Consider the following 16,747-nt stretch of genomic DNA (forward strand, 5'->3'; position numbering starts at 1 on the left):
GCAATGCAGCCCTAAGAACATCCCCTGATTCGTTAGAGTTTGGATGTCCTTGGGCCTAGAGGAGTGACCTTAGTGATGGATGCCTCACTGCCTTTAGGTTCCTGCTGGATGGTAGAGAAGTACGGATCAATATGTCATGCGCGGTGCTGATCACCTTAAATCCTGGGTAAGTATTGGATGCCTCATGGGGGAGACATAGATCAAATCCCTTTCTCAAGTCCTACCTGTGGGTGTGGCTGTTTTATTCACCCTCCAGAATCTTCTTTTTAAATGTGAGTATAGAATGAGGAGAGGATCTGGGAGAGGTTAGGGTAAAGGGAGGGAGTGTGATCAGAAACAATGTATGGAATTCTCAAAGAATGAGAGTTTTAAAACTTCAGTTCAGACTGCCACTCATTCCATGGCCATCTCTCCTGTCCCTCCCCAAACCTGACCCTGACTCCCCTTTCCCTCCCCATATACTCTTCCCGCCCGGCTCCCTCCCTCCATCTGCCTCCTGTAACTATTTTATTCCCCCTTCTAACTGCTATCCAAGCATCCTTGTTTGGGCCTCCCTTCTTGCTTAGCTTCTTTGGGTGTGTGGCTTGTACCATGAATATCTTGAACTTCACGGCTAATATCCACTTACAAGTGAATCCATACCATGCGTATCCTTTTTGATGACCTCATTCCTTTGGGTTACCTCACTCAGGATGATGTTCTCAAGTTCCATCCATTTCCCTGCAAAATTTATGATGCCTTCGTCTTTAATAGACGAATAGTGGGTACTTCATGGTATAGGTGTGTGCCCCATTTTCTTTATCCATTCTTCAGCTGACGGACATCTAGGTTGTTTCCAGTTTCTGGCTATTATGAATAAAGCTGCTGTGAACATAGTTGAGCAGGTGTCCCTGTGGTATGGTGGGGCATCTTTGGGGAACATCCCCAGAGTGGTATAATACCCAGTCGATGGTTTTAGAGCAAGTTTATGCCCAGCCATCTTGGGATACCTCACCCAGCGAGTGCTGTCTCCAGCAGCCGACTTTGGACATTTCTTTAAGTGCTTCTCAATGTTTAGCTCTGTGCCCTGTTTTTAAATTAGGTCATTTGGATTGCTGGCTTCTAATTTCTTGAGTTCTTTATATATTTTGAATATTAGCCCTCTGTTGGATGTAGGGTCGGTGACAATCCTTTCCCAATCTGTAGGCTGCCCTTTTGTCCCATTGACAGTCTCCTGTACCTTACAGAAGCTTTTTGATTTCATGAGGACCTATTTATCAATTGTTGACCTTAGAGCCTGAGCCATTGGTGTTCTGTTCTGAAAGCTGTCTCCTGTACCAGTGAGTTCAAGGCTATTCCCCACTTTCTGTTCTATTAGGATTAATGTATCCAGTTTTATGTTGAAGTCTTCAATCCACTTGGACTTCAGTACAGGGTGAGAGACGTGAATCTCTTTGCATTCTTCTACATGCAGACATCCAGTTAGACCAGCACCATTTGTTGAAGATGCTTTCTTTTTTCCGTTGTATATTTTGATTATTTCCTGCCTTCCATTCCTCTTTGGTTTGCTTGCCTGCTTCTTTTTTTTTCTAGAGCTTTCAGGTATACTTTTAAATTGCTGGTGTGAGAACTTTCTAATCTCTTTATGGAGGCACATATTGCTGTGAACTTTCCTCTTAGCACTGCTTTCATTGTGTATGTTGTGCCTTTTGGGTATGTTGTGCCTTCATTTTCACTGAATTCTAGAACATCTTTCATTTCTTTATTTCCTCTCTGGTCCAGAAATCATTGAGGAAAGAGTTGTTCAATTTCCAAGAGTGCATAGGCTTTCTGGTGTTTTTGTTGTCATGAAGTCAGCTTTTTAAAAATCTATTAGTGGTCTAAGACACAAGGCATTATTTCAATTTTTTTGTATCTGTTGAGGCTTGCTTTGTGACTGATTATATCATCAATTTTGGACAAGGATCCATGAAGTGCTGAGAAGAAGGTGCAATCTTTTGAGTTTGGGTGAAATATTCTACAGATGTCTGTTAGGTCCATTTGGCTCATAGTGTCTGTTAGTTTCATTATTTCTCTGTTCAGTGTTTGTCAATTGGTGAGCGTGGGGTGTTCAAGTCTCCTATTCTTAATGTGTGAGGTTTGATGTGTAATTTAAGTGTTAGCAATGTTTGTTTTACAAATGTGGGTGCTCTTATGTCTGAGGCATAAATGTTCAGAACTGAGATATCATCTTGGTAGATTTTTCCTTTGAGTATAAAGTGTCCTTCCCTTCTCTCTTGATTAATTTTGGTTGAAAATCTATTTTATTGGGTATTAAAATGACTACTCCAGCTTGCTTCTTGGAGTCCGTTTACTTGGAAAACTTTTTTCCAGCCCTTTACTCTGAGGTAATGTCTATCTTTATTGCTGAGGTGTGTTTCTTGTATGCAGCAGCAGGATGGATCCTGATTTCACATCCACTCTATTAGCCTGTGTTTTTTTTACTGGGGAATCAAGTCCATTTGTTTTGAGAGAGATTGTTAACTCCTGTTATTTGGATGTTGATGATGTTTGTGTGTGTGTGTGTGTGTGTGTGTGTGTGTGTGTCCGTCCCTTGATTTTACTAGCATTATTTATTTCTTGTGTTTTCTTGGATATACTTGCCTTCCTTGGGTTGGAGTTTTCCTTCTTGTATTTTTCAGTAGGGCTGGATGTTTGGATAGACATTGTTTAAATTTGGGTTTGTCTTGAAATATCTTGTTTTCTCCATCTATGGTGATTGAGAGTTTTGTTGGGTATAGTAGTCTAGGTTGGCATCTGTTGTTTTTTCAGAGGTTGCAAGACAACTGTCAGGCCCCTCTAGAGAGTCTCTGTTGGCAAGTCAGGTATAACTCGTGCATTCTTTAGGAAAGTTTTCTTCTATGATTTTCTTGACAATATCTTCTGGGCCTTGGAGCTGGGACTCTTCACCTTCTTCTATTCTTATTACTCTCAGGTGAGGTCTTTTCATGGTATCCCAGATTTCCTGGATGTTTTGTGTCAGGGATTTCTTTTTAGATTTAACATTTCCTTGGATGTATCCATTTCTCCTATTGTATCTTCTATGCCTGAGATTCTCTCTGCCATCTCCTGGGTTCTGTTGCTGATGCTTGCATCTGTTGTTCCTGTTCTTCCCCGGGTTTTCCATCTCAGGATTCCCTTAGTTTGTGTTTCCTTTCTGGCTTCTGATTTCATTTTTGTGTTGTAAATAGTTTTATTTATTTCTTTCACCTGGTTTTCCTGTACTTCTTTAAGGGATTTTAAAGCCTCTATCATCGTTATAAGATTGAATTTAAGGTCATTTTCCTGTACTCTGATTGTGACAAGTCAGTTGCTGCAGTGGGGTAGGTAGCTTCGCTCTGAAGGTGTCATGTTGCTATGGCTCTTGTCTGTTGTGCTCTTTCGAGGGCCTTTAGCCATCTGCATGGTTTTGGACCCTGGATGTTTCTATTGTAGTAGGTATTGAGAGGGGGCCTAACCTTGATGGTCCTGGTGTGGCAGGCCTCTGGTGGGTATTCTTTGGCTGTATGATTCCAGATCAGCAGGTCTGAGGTAGGGAGAGAGGTGGTGGGAGAATGGAGAGCCCCCGGGCACAGCAGACTGCTCAGGGGACCTGGGGGTACCCCAGAGTTGTTCTACCAATCTTGTCATCTGCTCTTCCATTGTAATCCCTAAGCCTCCAGGTATGGAATGTGGTACTCATGTCTACTTACAACTGAGTGCTCTTCAGTCTCTCACTCTGTGCAGCTAGACCAGCTGTGAGTCTCTGTGTCCATCACCATGTTCTCTTAAGACGTTTCTCTGATGAGGGTGGAAATGTACTGTGTACAAGGCTAAGTCACGAGGAGTCAGTTTAACAGTGTGCAGAGTAATTCCGAGAGGCTGTCCCGGATCTGTCCTCTATCCCGCCACAGGTTCTTGGCTCTCACAGTGGTGCCAAGCATGAGTTCCATCTCATGGAGCTGCACAGACTCCGCCTCTTGTGAAGAGATACAACGTCTCTGCCCTGTGCACATGGCTCATGGCTCATGGCACCTGACTGAAGGCCAGGTTCATCAGACGCATGAATAAGTGCCACGGAGACCAAGGAATCAGCAAGCTGAGAGGAGGGAGCCATATAATGAGATGCCGGAAGTATTTTAGACCAGCATGCTCATGGGATGAAAGGTTAAAAACCACCCTGTGAGGGTCTCACAAAGAGCCAATAGAATTCTTTGGAGGCAACACAGTTTCAAATTTGAAAACCTGCCGAGCAAGGGAGGGTTTTTATTGTTTGTTGTTGTTTCCCTTTTCCTCTTTAGGTATAGAGGTCGGGTTGAGCTCCCAAGCAACTTAAAATCCCTGTTTCGCTCAGTGGCCATGATGGTGCCCCACTACAAAATGATCACTGAAGTAACTCTGTTTTCATTTGGCTTCAAATCTTCAAAATCTCTGTCTGGAAAGATAGTTAGCCTTTATGATTTAGCTGACAAGCAGCTCTCAAAACAGGTGAGGAACTGCCTCTCTCCAAAGACTTACATGAGACTCAAAGACATTTCTGCTATTGGCCAGGAATGAGCAAGACCAGGCCCACCATGAAATGGGAATTACTGTGTTCAAAGTAGCCAGGTGTCCATGGTCCCAGGCCTTTCCTCCAAGGTCTAGAGAAAGTGATGACATTCGTGTTATTTCAGACCACATGTGCTCCCCCTGCTCGTGGATGTCAGCCCCTATCTACACCAGTGTTCCCCAGCTCTCCTTACGTCTCAGTCATTTGTAGGACTTGTGAAAACACAGTACCTTATCTTGGATGGCAGTCTGTCTGTCAGTGCACCACCGAGCTCTGTTTCTGGTACTGCTGGCTTGAGTCCCGCACCTTTTTGAGAATGGTTCTAGGATTTGAGTATTTGTTTCTAACCCGCAATGGTTTGGACAGCTAAGCGCATTTTCTCCAAGGTCATCCTCCCCTAGTACTCTTCTCACAATTCCTCTTCCCAGTTCTCAGTCTAACGTAGATGCTGTAACTTTAACCCTTAACACCCTTCCTCTTAAAAGAGACGTCTCCTGAGTGCAGGGATGCAGCTTGTAGTCCTCAGAACTGCAGAGAGAGGCTGAGACAATGGGAAGGTCTGAGCCCAAGAGTTCAAGGCCAGGCTGGGTCACATAGCAGAATTCTGGGGAGAGAGGGAGGGATGGAGGGAAGACAAGAACATAGGGCAAAGTTGGTTTCTTGGCACCAACTTAGAAGAGAAATAAGAGCACTAGAGGCAGAATTGAGGTCTCTGGATTTGTGTGGATATCTCCTTTTCTAGGATAGATGGCTGTAAGCCCAGCAGTGGGGGTGCACACCTTTAATCCCTCAGGCTCTCTGTCAGTGTGAGGCCAGCCTGGGCTACAGAGTGAGTTCCAGGACATCCAGGGCCCCATACAGAAACACTGTCTCAAAAAAGCAGGAAAAAAAGAATATATGAGTATTAATTATGCGTGTAGTTGTTGCGTGTTCTATTTTCCCTTGAAAACTGTTAGTAACTCAAATATTGACTACGGCATTTTAGGAGCACTATGATTTTGGCATGAGGACCTTGAAGACAGTTTTAATAATGACAGAAAAGAAGAAACTGGAGCATAAATGGTCAGTTGAATTTTGAATTTAGTGTTGGGTTCAGAGAGCTACATACCAGTCAGTGGGTTGGTAATCTGTGGGATTTTAATTAAAGGAGACAAGCTAAATCAGGAAGCTGCCGGAGCACCTCAGGAAGGTGGACTGATGGGCTCTTGTGGTCTCAAAAGGACAAAACTGAGCCAAGAGCAGCGTTTTAGAAAGCATAATAAACAGGAAGGGGAAATGCCTAAAACTGGGTGTTAGCGCTTGAGGAACAGCCTTCTGACCCGGCCATGCTTGCTCTCTTCAACCGCAACAGTACTGTCGGGGAGCATCTCTCCGAGCTAGAGGAGTCGCTGATCATCATCGAGGCCATCCAGGAAGCCAGTATGTCAAAGTTCCTTCCTGAAGATGTCCTACCTTTCGAAAGGATCATAGAAGATGTTTTCCCTGGAATAACAGTTTCAAAAACGCAACACCTTGCCTTGGAGGTAATGAGGCCCCGTAAGCAGTACCAGGTCCCTTGGAGGTGGAATCTGTGTGGGTTTAAATACAATGGCTCTGTCTGAAATACGCTACTCATGGGGAGTAGATCACAAGACTTGGGGACAAAAGCACTTTGCAGGCATGTTGTGTCCCCCCCCCCCCCCGGGAGTAGAAGGAGCTTTAAGCACTCGGTGACTGATAGAAAGAACAAATGATAGGAGGGTGCTGTGTGCTGAGTTCTCCTTCATAAGTGATGATGCTGGGTTTCCCTGTAATAGCACAGAGATGACTCCCCATTCTTAGAGTTTAACCGTTTTGCCCGTGCGTGTTTACTGCATTCTGTGTGTTTCCACAAGGCTTCTCAAGTTGCTCACCTAAGACGTGTGCGATTGCCCAAGCAAAGCCAGTGTTCAACTGGCATTGCCTTAAGAACAAAATCGAAATTATTTTGACAAAAGCTGGCTCCTCCATCTGGTAGCCGGGACACCCTCCGCCACACCCTGCCCTTCCTGCTTCCCCCTGCTCCCGTTGTCCCCACGGGCTCTTTCTGCCTCTGCTGCTTCCCCCCCCCCCCAGCTTTATAATGGCTGCTTTTAATCCATCAATTGGAGATGTAATTAACTTGACAAGACAGCCACAGGTCACATACCGTCTCCTAGGACACATGAAGCATGTGGCCAACGTGCCCACAGACAGTGCAGGAAGGAACACAAGAAGGTCTCTGGAAAACCATCAAAGTAGATAGATGGTTAGAACTGTTCCGTTATGGATGGGCAGTAAGCTTGTGTCTGTCACCGTGAGTCTCCTTGGAGCAGCCTTGTTCAACGCAGCAAACGCCTGCGTCTCACTCCTGTTTTAGAATGGATTAGTACAAAGTTGATTCTTTCGAGTTCATGCTTCTGAGACTGTTTCCGTTACATGTTTTCCTAAGGTAGGCTTTTTTTTTTTCCTCAGACCACCTAGCTGTCCAATCTAAGCACTATTCTTTTTCAACGAACCAGCCTTTGATTTAATGCAACTTCTGCTTGATTTAACGCCTTGCTTCTCTTTTAATGTTTGAAATACGTTTCTGTCTTTTTCCTGTGGCTTCCATCTTTTGTAGTAAGTCTCTCCCTTTTTAGTTCATTGGGTTTTCTTTTGTACAGATGAAAGTTTGTAAGACTAGAATTCCCTCCACACAGATGCTTTCCCTGTGTTTGTAGGGGTGACACATGGCTCTGGCCCCTCGTTGTATTCATGTGAGGACACTCACTGCACGGGAAGCATCCTACTTGCCCAGAGTGAATCACAACAGGTCCCAGTGGGACATCTTTTGAATGTGCTGTCGGGGTCTCATTTGCTAGTATTTTATTCAGGGTTTGTCTCAAGTGTAGCGATCTCTATCTTTTCCCTTATTGAAATGGTTTAAATATCAATATATTGCTGGCCCCAAACAAGGAATTTGGAAGAGTTCTTCTTCTTCACAATTTTAAAAGAAGCATTTGAAAAGGATTAGTGTTGATTCTTTAAATGCTTGATAGACTTCAGCAGTGGACCATCTGGTCCCAGACTTTTCTTTAATAAAGAACATTTTAGTATTGATTCATTCTCATCCTTTATTTTTATGGGTTTCCTTGGGCATCTAATTTTTCCTTACTCAGTCTTGCTAAGTTGTATATGTTTAGAAATTTGTTGACTTCTTCTGTTTTTCTCATTTGTTGTCATGCAGTCACTTATAACTCTATCTAACGATCTTTTTTATGGGAGTATCTATCCTAATGTCTCCATTTTGGTCTCTAGTTTTATTTATATGCGTTTTCTCCTTTCTCAGTCGAGCCAAAGCAGTGGCGGCTGCTGTTTTACTCGATAGCTCAATTGATAGAGTGCTTCCCTCGCAAGTCTGAAGACCCGGGTTGTTCCTTCGCAGTCACACAGAAATCTGGGCACACACTCAATGCCCATTGCCAGAAAGTTAGAAACAGGAGGCCTCGAGACTCCCTGGCCAGGCAGCAGAGCCTACTTAGTGAGCCCCAGCCAATGACAGATCTCTTCTGCCTTCCATAGGAGTGTGCACACGTGAGAACAGGCACCACGATCACACACGTACTCATGTACGTGTACTCACCTAAAACTCGTGTCATCCGTCATTTGTATTTGTAGCCTTCATTTTTACTTATTTCCACATCTCCTTAATACCTTTTCATACTGCTAACTTGGAATTTCAGTTACTCTTGGTTTTTTTTTTGTTTTTCTTTAATTCCTGAAGGAAGAATATTAAGTTATTTATTTAAAATCCTCTCTTTAAAATATTTTTTTTATTTTAATGTGCTTGGGTATTTTGCCTACGAATATTTCTATGAACCAGAAGAGTGTGTAAAGTCCCCTGGAACTGGAGTTACACACCATTGTGAGCCACCATGTAGGTGCTAGGAATCGAACCCAGGTCCTCTGCAAGAGCAGTGCTCTTAACCACTGAGCCACTCCTCCAGCTCCCGAGGTCTCCGTTTTCTGGTGGTGCGTGATTATCCCTACAAACCTCTCTACATTGTACTTTTGCTCTAATTGTATAGAATTGGGCGTACTGTGTTGCTGTCTTCATTTGTCTAAATAAATTTTATAATTTCCGGGCTAGCGAGATGCATCAGCAGATGAGGTGATTGCAGTCGAGCCTAACCGCTTGAGTTTAGTCCCCTGATCCTACCTGTGAGAGGAGAGCGCTGACTCCTGAAAGTTACTGTCTGACTTACACACGTGCACATACATGTGCACATGCATGTACATGTTGATGCTTGCCTTGTGGCCAGCTATCAGACATGTATGGATAGTTTTCTGTGTGCCGTGAGGCAGGACATGCACCCACAGCTGTTGGTGTGGCCTTTGAACATGTGCTGGCATTTTTGGTCCACGGTGTGGTTTAGCTCTGACATTTCTTTTGTATCTGGGTGTTTCTGCTGATTTCTGAGAGTGGCATGTGTTTAGAGTGCCCTGCTGCTGCTGTTGGAGTGGAGCTCTCTCTTGAAACCAATCAATATTTACCCTACAGCTTGACTGGGTACAAATATCTCTATGCCCATTGTACAACCTTGCAGAATTGGCCTTTTATCATACATGGCTACTCTTGGATGGCTCTTCTAGCTTTTGATTTAAAGTCTGTTTTATCCGGTGCAAATCAAACTATTCCTCTTAACTTTTGAACTCCACTTTTAAAATTTCTTCTGTCTCTCTTCCCCTCTTCCCCTATTTCTTTCTTAAAAAAAAAAAAAAAAAAAAAGATTTATTTCATGTTCATGAGCACTCTATCTGCAGGCCAGAAGAGGGCACCAGATCCCATTACAGATGGTTGTGAGCCACCCTGTGGGTGCTGGGAATTGAACTCAGGACCTCTGGAAGAGTAATCGGGTGCTCTTAACTGCTGAGCCATCTCTCCAGCCCCCACCCCCTATTTCTTTTTAACTCCCTGCTAGGAATATCACATAATAGTCCTAAATAACTTAAAGCAAGATTATAGATTTATTCCAAAGCAATCTAAAGTAAGAACTCTGTTAAGATACTGTCTTCTTGTACCCAGAAGAGATGAGTTATCGAGACTTCTCTCGACAGTTGTGATTGGGTGACTCGTGCACCCATTGAGTCTGATTCTTTCCGGGACCCACATCACCGTCATAAAGACTGAACTGCTCGAGGTGGGGGTCTTAGCTGAGCCTTCTCGTCCAGCCCTGTTTGTGAGGTTCTTTCAAGCACGCCATGGTTGCCTGTCTTGGTCTTGCCTAGAAGCTGCCTTTACCTGCTGTGCAGTGTCTCCCTTGTCTGCTTTGTTCATTCTAGAGATGCAAGAAGTGTGAGGAGAGTCTGGGGACAAAATTACCGATTGTCTCCGCCTGCAGGTAACCGGCCTTCGGAAGAAGCATGGTTTCCTCCCATTTTTTGCTTTGGTGGTGTGGTCGTTGTGGTTGTCATTGTTGTTTGGTTTGGGTTGGTTTTTTTTTTTTCAGTTTTGGATATTTTAAAGCAGTACATCATACTTAGAATCTTATCAGTTTTATTTATTATCTTAGAGCATTCTCATTGAAACATTAAACTAATCATTACAAAATCAAAAACTGTTTTAGTGGTGATTGGAACCACAAAGAGATACAAAGCCCTTTTATGTTTTATTTTAATGTAGGGTAAATGAATATTTGTAGCTACTTTTTAAGATATCTTTTAATTAAAATATAGCTATGTCAGCACTTTCCACATCCCTCCTCCCTCCTCAGCACCTCCTCTGTCCCACCCACTCCTCTTAGGCTGACGGCCTCTGTGATTATTCTTGTTTCAGATATACACACCGACATGTAGACACAACATGCCGGGCCCGGTTTTGTTTTGTGCATAAGATTTTGTATATTAATAAATATGAATTGAGGATTCTTAGTTTGAGGGGAGAGTTTATGAATTTGCTATCAAAGGTAACTGTGAAGATAAAATTTTCTTTGTGTTGCACATTTCTGGTAAGAAAAATGGTGGTTTTCTTTTTTTCTTTTTCTTTTTCTTTTTTTCTTTTTTCTTTTTTTATACAGAGAACAGTCCTTTATTTTCAGAGCAGAGTCTGGAGCTGGCCACAGTGCCTGGCACTTCCCACTCCCTCATGCCTCGGCACCTCCAGCTTCTGTGCAAGGAGAGGAATGTTCTCCCAGGGAAGGCTCGAGAACAGCCCGCTCCAGCAGCCTCCACAGTGGGCTCTCTGTAGGATCCACCTGAGTCAAGACTTTAGGTCAGGTTCAGGTCCTGGTTTCCTTCCTATCACAGTCTTCGAGCCTTCCGGGGTCGGCAGCCATTGTGAGGGACGGGGGGGGGGGGGGGGTTGTCTGTGATCGAGATCACTTCCAGACCACCCATGGTCAGTCCTTTGATGGCAGACCAGCGTCCTGGTCCCATGCCTTTCACTAGGACTCTGATGTGGGTCACTCCTTTTCCTGTGGCTTTTGCGGCTGCAGCTATGCCTGCTGTCTGTGCTGCGATGCCAGTGCCCTTCTTGGCATTGCGAAAGCCTTCCGTGCCCCACAGGAGGCACAGGCCAGGGACGTGCTAGTGGCAGAGACTACCTGGATCTGTGTGTTGTTGTAGGTTGCTTTAATGTGTGCAATTAGGACTTCCTCAAATTTCATCCCTGCCCACTGCAGAGAGCTTTCCTGGCCTGGAACCGGAGGTAAATGCTTTGCCTGCAATGATCACACTGATCTTGTCCAGCCGAGTTCCCAGTCACTATCACACTCTACGGTACTTTAAGTCTTGTGTGACTTCCTCAAGGTTGCCTTGCTCTCTTAAATGTCCAGCCAGTTCTCACCTCTATTATCCAGCTGATCAGATTATGCTTAACACATTCGCATGTGTCTTCCTTGCAAGTTTCTATACTACTTCTGGGGAGAAATAGCTTCCAATTCCAGGACTTCTCATGGTACCCAACAGGTAGTTGGTTTTTGTAACCGTTAAACAGATGTGAAGGCACGTGAACGTATACACAGCCTGCATAGGAAGGATTAATACTAGTGGGACATTGCAAGATGCCGGTTCCCAGGGTTAGGCACAAAATTAAGGTCCAATCTAAGATGTGCAGTTAGTGTAGTCCTTCAAGACACTTGGGTTGGAGGCAGAGAAAGTTGCTAGTCAGACCTAAAGTCTATCTCACAAGGTGTATTTATATACACCGGACTCTTCGCTAGCTAACAGTCGTTAATTGAACACCTACTTTATGCCACAGCTCTATCTTCACCAACAACCCCTCTAAGCATTATCTCCACTTTTAGAATGCTGATTTGCACAGGCATAGATGGCATATTGACAGCCAGGAATCCACTGCTTTCTATGATTCTGGAGGGTAACGGGCAGAAGTCACAGGTTGCGAGTTTCCAGAGGACTGGATCCACTTAACCCTCACCTGAAGCGACTCGGAGCCGCTTCCTTTTCAGTGTTCTGCCGGGCATCTGAGTCTTCTAACCTCAGGGCTCCGGTGTGGATATTCTTAGCTGGGGCAACGGCCACAAGCCTGGTCATCCCAGATCCAGTCCAGGACCGCAGGAGCCATGACCCGGAGTTTCTTACAACCTGCATGACTGAAATTGACCCTCGTCAGCTCCCGTCCACAGTAGCTTGGTTTAGCTGGAACCAGCACCATGAGCATCTGTGGGGGCACTCACATAAGGGAAATCACCTGATTGCTCTTAAATAGTCATGTATTTCTGTTCAAATTAAAATGCTCTTTAAAGCCATTTATATGGGAATCTTTCCCCTTTCTGGTGATCTAACAGTAGAATTTCACCTACCTTTCCCAAAGGCAGTGGCTCATTCTGCTGGGTAAACCTGCCCCTCCAAAATGGTGGTTTTCAAGACAGAAGTTGATGAACTTAAAAAAAAAATACTCTTGTAAACTACAATAATTAACAAGTAGCTAAGAGGTTCTAAAGAATTACAACTTAAAGGGTTGGGCTAGGTGACTGGCCCAGTGGTAGACCATTAGGCTCATTTGTGCAAGGCTGGGGTTCTATCCCCAAGACTTTGGTAAGTAAATAAGTGGATGGCTATGTAGATGACAGCCACTAGGATTGTAATGCCCTTTAAATTAATATATTTATATCCTTTCAGAAAGCAATACACAGTGCGACAGAACAACTAGGCCTTCAGCAGTGGCCGCCTCAGAAAGCAAAGATCATACAATTTTATAAGCAGCTTCAGGTGAGTGCAGGCTGGCAAGGCAGCAGGTCCTCTGTGTGGGTTTCAGTCTCTGAGAGCAAATTCGAGAACACGGGAAGAACAGGAGAGAGCAGCTCTGATACGGCGACATAGCAAGTGTTTTCCCAGACTCCGAGTCTCACCTTAATTAGACATTGAATTGATATTTTTACATTTATTTGATAGTTTATACTTGTCAAAGCCCTACAAGTGTAGTCTGAAAGAGCCTGTAACCCATTGCTACCCCATCTTGAAACTTCCCGCATTGCCTGGCTATCAGTGCCTGCTGTGTATTTGCTGTGCAAACCCTTGTTCCTTGCAAGATGCTGTGTCTCTTTAAATTCTCTTAGCCATGTGAGTTTTATGTGAATTGTCAGATCATAGAATGTACTCATTTTTTATGTGGTTGTTTATCTTTCTCTTAGAAAATGTGTTTCTTACTATGTATTTTACATCATAATGATTTAGCAGCTGTGTGTGCATTATGGGTAAAGTCTCTAAGCCTCAGAGTTTTGGAAATGTGGCACTGTTGAAGCTGTATTAAAGATAATTTTAATTCCGTAAGCTCTATTCCTTTACAGTTTGAGTGCTTTGTACCCTAGCTTTAAAAACACCGTCTCAGCTATCTTTATAAAGACATTTTCTAAGACTCTTTCTCAAAAAAATTTAAATATTTTAGATAGTGCATTTTTCATTTTTTGGTTGTCTGGAGTTTCTATTTTAAGATACCATCCATATATATATATTTTTTCCCCAAAAGGAAAGTCCGTTTTCCCATGGCTTTCCTTCACCGGCCTCCCACCTACACTGCACATCAAGTCTGCACATCAGTTGACAAGATCGACTTAGCAGTTTGTCGGAGCCTCATTCTCCTTCTCTACGTCTGTACCATGCAGTTTTAAACATGAAGTTAACCTGTGCCAAGTTGATACTGGCAGAGGAACTATATTCCTAGGTCAGAGACCAAGAACCATTTGTTGGAACAGTGTTGGAAGCCAAACTAATGTCCTTCCTTCCTCCCTAAGACAAAATCCCAGAGCTACATGAGGACTAAGTAACCGCATGACATGGGTGATGTGTGTGTGACAAGCGCCTTGAGTTTGGTGCAGCCAGCCCCTGGTCTTAGAATACTGGCATCAAAAATAGCCAGCCTTTGTTTCTGAAGGAGACTTTTTAAATACACATTCCGGGTACCAAAGTTGTACTAAACTGGGGTGCAGCTCAATGGCAGTGAGTGAGTGTTTAGCATACATGAGACCCTACAGTCAATTCCCAGAATTTTTACCCCCCAAGTCTGTCTTAGAATCCTTGAAAACATAAGCTAGCATTGGCTCTGCTCTATCAGCATGCAGGAATATCAATAACCCATAAAGAACTTTGCACAAGAGCACCCACCCCTCATTTACACACTGTCTTAGCTTCTGGTGAATGTCCCCAAGAGTACAACACTATATTGACCAGTAATTAATCTTGCTGGCAGGACCCATAACCCAAATAGACTCACTTTACCTTGTATGGGACTTAAGAGTTCCATCATGAGAACACTGAACAGCAGGCCAAGGCTGACCTGAGCATCAGCCCCAGCCATGAACCTGATGTTCTAGGTCCAAACAGCTACACAAATCCCATAGCCCACCCAAGTCCACCTTAGAGCAGCAGGTGGGATCCCTCCAAGTGTCTGAATTGACCCCTTTACTTGATCTTTGAAGCGTCCATCCAGGTGTGCACAGGTTTTTACACCACCCCATAAGGAGGGGCTGAGACAGGTCAGTGAGCCACTCTGAAAGGTAGGTGTTTTTAGGGGTCAGACCATTCCTGGGCCTGGTTTCTATTTACAAGAAATATAGACCTAAAGGGGCACAAGGTTTGCTTACTCAGAAAATGAGGTCTTTTGCTGTTGTTGTTTGTTTATTTGTTTTAGGGCGAGGGTTGCTTGTTTGATTGATTTTTGTAGTTGTAATCTTTCTTAAATGTGAACTGTGTCAAGTTCACGGTGAGGACTGGGGAAGGTGGCAGCGCTCTAGTGTTGGTCCCAGTCAGCTCTAACTCTCTCACTTCTGCTCTTTGGGACAACCAGTATGGATGGTTGGTCCAGCTTCAGCTTTTCACTGTGAATCGGAAGATGTCAGTCGATTGGTCATGAAAATGGAGAATGAGTGCTAAAGTTCATGGACACATGAGCAACCTTGTCCTGTGTTCTTCCTCATCCCCATTCTCCTCCTCCTCCTCCTCCTCCTCCTCCTCCTCCTCCTCCTCCTCCTCCTCCTCTTCCTGCCCTTCCTTCACTTCTCTCTCCTTGTCCTTCTCTTCCTTCTCCTCTTCTGTTTTTTTTCTGTGTTTGTGTGGTACTGAGGATTGAGCTGAGGATTCTAGGCAAGCATTTTACCACAGACTACCCGTCCCAGGTCATTTCCTCTGCTTGTAAGACCATTAAGTACATCATATGAGCCCCTCCCCCACATATCAGAGCTAAAACCAAGAAAATGTCTTGTAAGCTATGAATGAAAAAGGATCAGTATTCTGCTTTGAGCAATTGGTGCATACAAAAGCATTAAGTTTGGACAGAAAGAAAGTTAAGGTTATTCTGAGTTGAGCAGCTTATGAGCCATTGGGTTGGGAGCAGTCAGTGAAGGCAGAGACAGAATGCAGGCATTCGAGAGCCGTGAGAAGCTGGGTCACACAACCAAATTGACAAACAAAGGAGAGGTAGCAACAATAATGACCGAGGGAAGTCGTGCATGGAAAGAAAAAGAAAAATAGGAAGAGGAAAAGCATTGTTATACGGACCAGTCATTCAGAAAGCCGTTAGGGGGGCGGTGGGACAGCTACAGGAAGTGCTCAGCACCAAGAATTAGAAGGGTTCCTTTGGTAAGATTTCCTCGGTTCAGCCTTAGGCTAACAGCAAAGGCAGAGACTGGACCACAGTGGCTTGAACAGTCATGAAGAGTGGGTGGGCACAAGCACAGGTGTCTGTGTAGAGAGCGTAACAGTTGCTCAGTACGCTAATCCTTGCATTTTGTTGAAGGCATGTGTTGGCGTGATTCTAGTGGGCCCAACAGGCGGAGGGAAGACAACAGTCAGGAAAATCTTAGAGAAAGCATTGATAACATTGCCCGTTACTTCTGCCTTACCCATTAAAGAAAGGCAATCTGACTCTAAGGTAAGTGTCTACTAAGTAAGACATTTTCCGTCTATGCAGATTCAATACTTCAGCATACACCTACACACACACATGCACACACACACATGCACACTCACACACATACTCACACACACACATACACACACACATAGACACACACATGCACACTCACACACATACTCACACACACACATAGACACACACATACTCACACACATAGACACACACATACACACACATACACACACATGCACACTCACACACATACACACACATACACACACATACACATACACATAGACACACACATAGACACACACATACACATACACACACACACATACACACACATACACACACACATACACACACACATACAAACACACATACACACACACATACAAACACACATACATACACATACAAACACACATACACACATACACACACATACACACACATACACACACATACACACACATACACACACACATACACACACACATACACACACACATACACACACATACACACACATACTCACACACACATAGACACACACATAGACACACACATACACACACACATACACACACATACACACACACATACACACACACATACACACACACATACACACACACATACACACACACATACACACACACATACACACACACATACACACACACATACACACACACATACACCTACACAATACACCTACACACACATGCACACACATACACACACACATACACACACACATACACACACACATACACACACATACACACACATACACACACACATACACACACACATACACACACATACACATACACACACACATA

At 43.9% G+C, this 16,747-nt stretch overlaps 1 protein-coding gene and 1 pseudogene across 1 annotated transcript in view; one reads left to right on the top strand and one right to left on the bottom strand.

Moving 5' to 3' along the window:
* Window positions 1-16,747, top strand: part of Dnah14 (dynein axonemal heavy chain 14) — a 215,863-nt gene that overhangs the window by 74,488 nt on the left and 124,628 nt on the right. The window contains exons 32-37 of the mRNA NM_001447370.1: window positions 98-166; window positions 4,299-4,485; window positions 5,532-5,608; window positions 5,898-6,069; window positions 12,665-12,754; window positions 15,777-15,911. Of these exons, the coding sequence (NP_001434299.1) occupies window positions 98-166; window positions 4,299-4,485; window positions 5,532-5,608; window positions 5,898-6,069; window positions 12,665-12,754; window positions 15,777-15,911 (730 nt within the window). The remainder of the gene's footprint in view (window positions 1-97; window positions 167-4,298; window positions 4,486-5,531; window positions 5,609-5,897; window positions 6,070-12,664; window positions 12,755-15,776; window positions 15,912-16,747) is intronic.
* On the bottom strand, window positions 10,752-12,133 carry Mrps11-ps1 (mitochondrial ribosomal protein S11, pseudogene 1; annotated as a pseudogene).

This window comes from Rattus norvegicus, chromosome 13 (genome assembly GCF_021556685.1).
Source record: "Rattus norvegicus strain SHRSP/BbbUtx chromosome 13, alternate assembly SHRSP_T2T, whole genome shotgun sequence".
Lineage (NCBI taxonomy): Eukaryota > Metazoa > Chordata > Mammalia > Rodentia > Muridae > Rattus > Rattus norvegicus.